Genomic DNA, 9,516 nt, shown 5'->3' with positions numbered 1-9,516 from the left:
GGTGCCAATCCTGGAAACAGCAGATCAGAGGCCTAGCTCCAAGCCTCATCCTGCTCCTCTGGCCAGCAGAGAATGGCCTTGCTCTCTGCCAAGGCTGGTACCAGCACCTGCCCCCAAACACAGCCAGGCCAGGTTTTGGGGACAGGGGAAGGATTTTGCACTGACTGGCAGAGAGGGCAGGTACCAGCAGTGGGGGATCTTTGGCAGAGGGACCTGCCACACCACCGCCCAGACATCTGTTACCAGTACTCATTTGTGTTCCTTTACTCCACAGCCATCCATTATATATGGCCAGGATGGATTAGTGGGGCCTGGTTACATGTGAAAAATTCCACTGAGGGGCTGGAACGGAATCAAGAAGCAGCAGATCAAAGCCTTTAAACACCGGTCACCCACCCTTTGCAAATTCAGCCTCCTAATTCCTCCCCAGTCCCAGCTTGGGGTGATGCCCGACACAGAGCAGCTCCTGGGGTGGATGAGCTGATGCCACCCTGTAATACTGCTGCAGCACCAGAGTAGGTTACACTGTGCCGTAAGGAGGGGGGATTTTGCCAGAAGCCCTCTGAGGGTTAGATCTTCCTCTACATACCAGAAAGCTGCTCACAAATGTCCTGCCTTCTGCTTTCCTGCAGTGCTGGGGAAGGACAGAAAGGGCCACCTCGATGGTATGCGGCCCCCAAGGAGAGCATGCTACTCAGAGGGAGCCTTGGGAAGTACCAAAGAGTCACCTCCCACTTGCCAGCATTTTCTGATCTAAATCTCCATGAGATTTTCATCTTTGCATCCATCTCGGGGGCCCAGAAGGCACTGAGAGGCTGTGGTCACCCTGAGTAGCCTCACCCCATGTTCAGCTGCCATTGCTGGGGCAAGTGTCGCCCCCAAAACTCTTGACACCGACGTTTGGCTCTGCTCACTGGGAAGCAGAGTCTGCCAAAGGTGGCGAGCAGGGGTGGGCAGCAGCTCTGCCCCGACATCAGGAACTCCCTCTCCAGCTACGCAGTCCATGGGAAGGGATGAAGTGGGGCAGTACTGAGGGCCTCACACTCTTCACACTCCTCACACTGCCCATTGCACAGCTTTTAGGGACATCCCAGAGCGGTGAAGGGCTCAGAGTTTTCCTGAAGAAGAGGCTCCCTAAACGCGAGGCACAACCTGGCTGGAGCCACTTCCCCGGCCGGCAGCACAGGCAGCTGCCCTTCATCAGGCAGCTGTGCCGGGAATGCTTCCCCAGCCCCGGGAGCCTCCCCATGAGGTCACACGCACCATAGCATGGGGGTGTGTAGGACAAGGAGAGGAGAGGAAGGTCTCCTCCAAACCTCCATCTCTGCCTCTTTCCTTAGCCTTTCCTTAAGAGACCAAACATAGATCCTTTCATGGACCTGCTTGGATTCCCTTTCTCTTCCAACGGTGCATCTCCACAGGGATGAGCAACTTGGCATGGAAGAAACCAGGCATGGCCCCTCTTAGCATCCACAGTGTTTTCATTTGAGGGACCCCTCAAAGGGGCCAGGAGAGGCAGTGCACAAGGTTCCCGGAGCCCAGCTCTTCCTCCCAGGCCCTCTGCAGCCATGACAGGTCTTTGCTGATCTTGAGTGGGTAGCAGAGCTGGCTGTGCCCATTGCCGTCCTACTGCCCAGCCAGGCTCTGGCCACACTGGCAGGGCTGTGCTCCCCACCCTCAGTGGAGAACCTCTGGTGCTGGGGACCTCTGGGTCCCCACTGCAGTTGCCCCTGTCACGGCCTCACAGGGGAGCTGCTGCGGTGATGTTGGGCCAGCCCAGCATAATCATCCTCCACCTGCAGGCAGGTGGCAGCAATGGCAGTGGCAGCCCAGAGCTGGATACAGGCACGGCAGAACGTGTACTGGCAGGGGTCTGTGCCAGCAGGGTGGTCAAGGGAACCCAAGCAGATGGGGCCAGTGTCCCCCACTGGAAGCTCCTGGCAGCTCCCAGCACCACTGGCTCATGCCTGAGCACCTCCAGTGCTGCTGCCAGGACTTGGTGCCCCATCTGCTGCTGGCAGTACTTGATGGATGCCACTGGTGGAACTCAAAGGCTTGGGTTCCGCTGATGGCACTCAGTGGCTCCTCAGCTGTTGACAGGTCATAAATTCTCCCATAAGAAGTTTCTGTGTTATCATTCATTGGTCCCAGTTAACATCTTCACCTTCCAATACAGGAGCTCAGGAATGTAATGTGGGATCTGCTGAATTGTTTGCCTCATTCTACACTCTTCCTGAAAATACCATTGCAGCACATGCTGAAACCACCTATCTGAATCATTTTGCACTCCCTGCAAACACACAGAGGACACCACTGTGAAGCTCAGAGAAGCTTGCAGAGCCACCAGAGCAGACGTTTCCAAAACCGCACAGGTTTTAAATCCCTTTGGCCAAGATTAGTCTTGCATCCCAAAGGAAGCTACAGGCACAAACCAAATCCCTCATAGTTTCACAGTTTTTGGACAATGGTTGGCGTCGGAAAGCTTGCAAGAAAGAAACGTCACCGCCAAGAATCACGAAATGCATTGGCTTCAAGGGACCTTTAGAGGTCATCTAGTCCAACCTCCCTGCAGTGAGCAGGGACATGTTTAGCCAGATCAGGTTGCTCAGAGCCCCATCCAGCCTGGCCTTGAATGTCTCTAGTGATGGGGCCTCCACCAGCTCTCTGGGCAACCCACTCCAATGTTTCACCACCCTCACAGTAAAATATTTCTTCTTTATATCCAGTCTAAATCTACCCTCTTTTAGCCTAAAACCATTGCCCTTTGTCCTGTCTCAACAGGCCTTTCTAAAAAGATTGCCCCCACTTTTCTTAGAGGTTCCCTTTAAGTAGGTCAAGGCTGAAATAAGATCTCCACAGAGCCTTCTCTTGTCCAGGCTGATCAACCCCAACCACGCTCACCAGTGAAAGTCTTTGGAAGTAACAGGTGGAGAAATGCAGCCAGAACCATCTCTCCTACCTCTTCTGTAGGCTAGAAGAAGCAGTGCTAGACCTTTGCCCTCCCCACTGCCGAGGGACTCGACGGCAGATTTAAATGAAGGTCAAAGGCTGCGTTCTGCTCCTCATCTCCAGAACTGCCCCAAGTCCTTTCAAGTCAGCTGGACATCACCATCAGGATAAGGTCCTGTGACACTTTCTCTGTCCCATAGGATGACACAGGTCCTCCTTTCGAATACTTGAACTGAGTTTGCTATGTAGCTGGGGTCCTCGGGGTCTGACCAAGCAGTGCCAATCTATTCTTCTGCAGTGTTATTCAGGTAGCAGAGAGGGGTCCAGGAGGATGGATCTGCAAACCAAAACCTACTAATGAAGAGGCATCAGAAAGCCCCTCTCTAACCACTGCCAGAGCAGACAGATGCACAGACCACCCCACAATCATACCAAAAGACACATGCATAAAAATAAAAGCTTTTTATTTATTTTTTTTAATATACCATTACAGAAACATCTAAGTAACATTCTCAACAGGATGGGGAGCTCCAAGGCCTTGGGGGCAAGCACAGACAGACAGCTCCGGGGTCTGCCATGCCATGCTCCTGAGCTGCTGCTGTTGCATGACGCCCCACTCCTTGTCCTTGTCGGGGAGACCCAGCCCTCCTGGCATCAGGGCGTCACTTTTTTGTAGGTAATATGGAGATGTTGAGTCATGGGCTGTGTAGTGGTTGCCATTGAGACAGTTTGTTCGAGTTTCCCATCGGAATTGAGCCTGAATTTTCTGGTAATCTAAAAAAAGAGGGTAGAAATAACAAAATCAAGCAAACAGCATCCGCGGGCCAAATTCCCTACCTGCACTTTCTACCTTCCCTTTGCTACCCTCATGTTTGCTGTCAATGCACCACAGACGGAAGCATATATGCACTACAGCCATGCAAGTAAATGAAACGTTTTCTCTCCTAAAGAAGGCATCCCTTTCCAAATTACCAGCTTCAAGTCCCAATACTATTACCCATGGAGCAATGCAGTGTCCTCGCACTACCACTGACATCCCCTCAGCACAGATAGCCCCCTACTCCTTCACCAGAAGACTGGCTTCGGGCTGGTGGCTCAGGGAGATGCACTGCACTGGATGCCATCCCCAAGGTAGCCTTCACAACCACTCAGGTTCTCTGCAGGTAACCACACTGTGCCAGAGTAAGGTGTTGGGGAGATTAGAGCCTGCCAAGCCTTGGCTGCCAGGCAGAGGTTCAGCCCCAGAGCAGGAGGGAAGAGCACTGCCATCAACTCCATCCTTCCACCTGGGCAGGCTGTGAGTCTGTCTGTGCAGATGGTCTGTTAATTTGGGGTATCCCTGTGGAGCTGGACCACTTAGGACCCATGCAAGCAGATGCCTGAACCCAGGCTTCAGCAGCTTCCAAACTAGAAGGAGGAATGTCTAAGCATCCAGTGCTCAGCACAGGTTGTAGGCCTGCTCCTCGATGTCACCAAAATAAAGGAGAGAAGTTGGACCATTGTTTCTGAAATTCAACTCCTGTGCCAGAATAATGCTTTGGAGATTGTCATGCCAGTTGCCCAGCCTGGCAGGAGAAGGGCCACGTAACCACATGAATGACACCAGGGCACGGCAGCTCCCCGAGTCAGCACTGCTGTAAGGAGGCAGCTTGGCATGGACTCCATACACTCAGCACTTCTGTCCTTCGCTTAATTTCAGCACAGATTCACTCCACATCACCCAGAGGAGCTGCTTATACTGCCTAGTGGCCACTTGTCACTTCCCATGCCAAACACAATCCCAGAGGTGAAGAGAAACAAAGTCCTGGGGACAGTGAGATAACCTGCAAGAATGATTACCTTGCAATCACTTAAACCAACTCCATTTACAAATTCCTAAAATGAAGAGGCTTTTGCAAATGCCTTTGTTTCCCGTAAAGGTCACTCAAGGGCATGTCCATGAGCTATTTCCAGTCTGCATGCTCCAGCATCCTCTCAGTTAACATATCCATTCCTAAGCCTGCTGTATGCCCTTAATGTCAATCTCCAAGACGTCTTCCTTCCAAGAGGTTATTGCCAGCTGAGAGTGAAGCTACACAGCACTGCAGCGAATGTGCCACTGTTCTAACAGTCACGGGGGCAACAGCAGGAACAGGGTCACACACAAATGACATTCTGATTAATATTTGCTGACGAGATGAGGCTTTATTTGTAATGCATTACAATGTTCCTCAGATACTCTTAAGTAGAAAAAGGCAAAAAAACCATCTGCCTCTAAAAAGAAATTATCTTGCAATGTGTGACCTTAGCTCAGGATTCCTGAATGGCCTATTTTTTTCTGAATAGACCACTGCAGGTCAGACAACAAAGTCTGAATGCCAGAAGGAGGAAATGAAATGAACTGGGCAAAAAGGAAGAGGAGGATTTTATCTTAAAAGCAAGCTTCTATCAAAGACTGACTGGAGGGAAAGCTCCATGCACACCCAAGATGCATGGGCAGACGGCTACTTTCCACACAAGAGGGGAAACATGAAGCACTGGAAAAGGGCTGTGGGAAATTGCTGAACTCAAGGCAAGCAACATCCACTGCTCTCCCCTTGTCCACAGATACAGTCATTTTATTACAGAACATGACCAGGTCAGCCAGGCCCCATTTACTCATGGTAAAACCATACTGACTGTGCCTAATCACCTTCTCCTTCATATGTGCAGAAATCTCCAGGGAATGACACAAAGCTGACCAGCATGTAGCTCTCCAGATTGACCTTCAGGCACCTTCTGAAGATGGGAGACCCACGTGCCATGGATCTCCAGTCATGAGGAAAGTCTGCTGATCTCCATCACCTCTCAAAGATAACATTGCATCCTCGCAGGCACATCAACCAGTTGCTTCAGTACTCACGTACTGTGAGGACAGCCCTGAAGTCTAAAAATATTTGAAAACATGCTTGTTCTCAAGACACTTGCAGGGAACATAAGCAGGGTGTTTGGAAACAAACTTGGTCCAAGATCTGCTCCCTGTAGAGCATCTCTTATCTATACACATAGAGTGGGAGCTGAGACACACTGACTCCTCAGAGAGGGAGAGAGTCTAGTATGCTGCAACTGTGCCTTAGCAGTCCATCAGCATCACCTCTAGCAGCGACAGACCCCTAGAGACTGCTCCTTTCTGTTCATGCGGGGAGCTCCCTGCACCTCAGCATGGCCACACTAGTGAGTGCCTGCAGTACAGCCCTGGCCCAGGGAATGGGACTTCCTGTCTGCATTAGGGCTCCACTGAGCCAAAGCCATCCCTGATCACTTTTCAGTGTGGAGTTCACAGCAGTATGGTAAAGTTTTCTCAAAATGAGAAACTAAAGCAGCAGCACACGTGCTCTTCCACACGTGCTCTTCTCGCACTACTTGCGGTCTCTTCATTTCCATGGGCAATTTACACTGTTCTTGTTGAAAAAGAAAACTGGTTGGAAGCTGATTACCTGCCATACACTCTCATTCCACATTCTCCTTCATCAGCAAGGGCCTTCCAGATATTCACTGTGACTAGTACCTGGGCCTGAACTGTCCTCAGGTGCCAGGTGAGCACGGACCTCCAGCTTACGAGGTTCCCTCTTCCAGTCTTTGGCCAAAACCAGCCCCAGAACCCTCAACCAGTAAGAAACTCACTGGCTTTCTGTTGCTTTCCCCCTCTCTCTTGCCAGTCTATCTGCTTAGATTTCAGGCAGTGATTCTGAGCATATGAAAACCAAGTTGCGAAATTGAGCCTTAAAATCCATAATAAGACAATACTGTATTTGCTGCAAAGTAGTGTCTTCTCTCCTGACAGCCACACTTCAATTGTCACCCTTCAAAAACTGCAGTCAGTCATTTGGTTCACATGTTATCAGAGAAAACAACACAGATGCAAGAACATGCCAGCACCTATGCTTTACGGAGAGCTTGTTCAAGTTTGCTGCCTTTCTCAGCTGCTAGTCAGCAAAGACAACTTCATATGTGAGAGCGGTGACCTCAAAATGCCACACTAACTCCAGCAGTGCCATCTTACCGCTGGCTGTACCCCACCCAGCTGTGTCAAGAACAAACCACAGCTACATGAAAAAGTAAGAAGCCAAAACCCAAGAAACAGTCAACCAAGATTGGACAGCAAGTGCCAGCTTTGCCAAACAGTCATAGGTAGGGAGAGAGCCCATAACAACTTGTGAATGCCCTAACAAACAAGCAAGCAAGCAAGATTTGCAAAGACAAGGTGGAGCTCCAGTGAAAGGCGAGCGTTCTGAAAGCATCCCGATGAGGCCAAATAATGGACATACCTTACATGTGCACCCTCATACTGTAATTAATCCAGAAGACAAGCATTAAGAAGTAACACTGCTGCTATACAATCTAGATAAGACCTTCCTGTCCTCTTCTCTAAAGAGAAGAGGCCACTGCTGGAGACAGGATTCTGGGGTTGGCTGATCTGATTCAGCATGAGAGCACAAGCCCTCTGGGTCTTGTAATGCACAAAATATCTTCCGAGGGCTGTTACAGAAGGAATAAGCCAGGATGCCATGCAATATTTCCAAGAACTCCTGATCTATAATAAAAGCATGCTCATCAACCTATCCTCTCAACTAGACACCTTCTGGGGATAGCGATACTATGTGAACTGCTCACTCTGTGTGCACTCACCTGCTCTACGTGGGGCTTCTTGGCAAAAGAGATCCTGGCTATGGAGTGAGAAGCTATAGACAGCTCTTGTCCATTCACCTCCCCTTCCTCCACCTCCACCAGACCTAGTGAGAAGCAAGGTCATATATATTATTAGGCTACATAACAGAACACCACTCTTTGTGAAGAACAGTTTTATTTGACCTAGCAGACAACTGCAAACCCATGCAACCTCAGATATGTAATGCTGCTTAGAAATATCTAGTCAGACTCTCTCGTACCATGTTGGATGAGTACAGCACCGCAACTGGCAGTTTTCCCTTCAGCACCTGCTCTGGAGTTTTAGATGCAAATTTAAGCATTAACTGAGTTTCAACACTCTTTTGCTTATAATAATTTATATGTGGTTCTCTCACTGAGCCCCTGTAATGTGTGTAGCAAGTACCAAGGCACTACAGCCAGACAGTGGGAGATTCTCCTAGCTTAGGAGACAAAAAAGAAGACTGGACAGAGACTACTCTCCAAGATTGTTAAGGGAACAGTAGAAGAGAAGCTCCCCTGCTAAAGTGCTGCAGAGGCTCTTGGTGGTGCCACGGCCTGGGCAGGGTCTGTAATACGGAACCTGCTACATGGGTCACACCAAACACTCCTGGGTGGAGAGACTGCAAGCAGGGATTAGAACCACCACAGCTCCCCCTTGTCAGGGCCACAAGCTCTACCTTGCACTGCAGACTCAAACACGGCAAGCGTTGACATCGGTAACAACAGTTTAAGCGGGATGGTAAATCTGACCCTGTTCTGGAGAAGCAGCTGGCTAAATCTACCCCAGCAACAGAAGAAGGACTTGACAGAGGAGCTCATGAGCCACAGCATGCACCTCTACTTCCACCACAGGGTCACATATGGCCAACTCACGGAAGCAGTGGGAACAAAGCATCTTGTCTGTACGCATTCTCCCTCCCTCCCCACAAAAAGAGACTAAGATGCTACGCAGGCATCAAGAACTCACTGGTCACTCATCACCTGCCATTATTAAGGCCCAGACTGAAAGTCTTGTTACAGAGGCAGGGATTATTTTGGTTTACAAAGGTGTATCAGCAAATGCCAACATACTATTTGAGAAAGGGACTCCTGCACGAGTGGTATTTCGAGTTGCAGTCCTTTCCTGTCACAGAGAGCTAGACAGCCACACTGTTTGGGCCAGTCTATATGTATACAGCCACAGAGACAGCCCCAGAAACTCAGTGCGTTTGACACAAGTTCATTTATCAATTTGTTTTCACTGTGGGTTTCACTAAACTCACAGTAAAAATAAATTAAACTGTGAGAAGTGCACTAATTTTCTGGAAAAGCAATGAAACGGCACAGCAGGGTAAGGACCTCTTCTTTTCCCCAGCACAGTTATCATGCTGTGTGTACCTGTGTTCTGGGCACTGATGAAGGCCACCTTATTAGTGTCAGGTTTGAGGCGGATGAATCCACATTCTCGGTGCATGGGCTTCCTGGTGTCAGGATGGAAGGCGTTGAAGCTGAAGGGAAATCAGAATACAAAAGCTGCTGTTTGGCCTGGCTTTGTCTCAGAGGAAACAACCACAGTATTATTTGAAGAATTAAGACTGACAACATCTCATGGTTGGGAGATGTAAACCTGTAAAATTACAGTTTTACAGGCACAGCTATTTCTTAGAGCTGGAGCTAGTTTTTTAAATTCAAGCTTTGGATCTTCCACAGCTCCTGAGTCTAAGAGCTAGCTCAGAAACTGCCTCAGGAAGTCAGACATTACGCAGATGCTGAAGCCATACTCTGTCTCAAATACTTCCTCTTCTCAAGTAATTATATGAAATTACAGAATTATCTTTAAACCTGGCAAGTTGGGTGGGGATTTTTGCATATACACACACACACACACACACACACTCTCTTTCTGCAGGGAGTAACAGA

The 9,516-nt window shown here is 49.4% G+C and overlaps 1 protein-coding gene across 1 annotated transcript; it reads right to left on the bottom strand.

Annotated features, from left to right (window-relative positions):
- Positions 1-3,396: 3,396 nt before the first annotated feature.
- Positions 3,397-9,104, bottom strand: LOC104280200 (THAP domain-containing protein 4-like; the record flags this gene model as incomplete). The annotated part of the gene is made up of 3 exons (XM_009877774.1): positions 3,397-3,723; positions 7,597-7,700; positions 8,995-9,104. Coding segments are annotated over 3 exons (334 nt in total), but the record flags the coding sequence as incomplete, so codon positions are not given.
- Positions 9,105-9,516: the final 412 nt, after the last annotated feature.

This window comes from Apaloderma vittatum, unplaced genomic scaffold (genome assembly GCF_000703405.1).
Source record: "Apaloderma vittatum isolate BGI_N311 unplaced genomic scaffold, ASM70340v1 scaffold27611, whole genome shotgun sequence".
NCBI classification, from domain to species: Eukaryota; Metazoa; Chordata; class Aves; order Trogoniformes; family Trogonidae; genus Apaloderma; species Apaloderma vittatum.
Note: the sequence above shows the minus strand (reverse complement) of the source record. Positions and strands in the feature narration are given on the sequence as shown.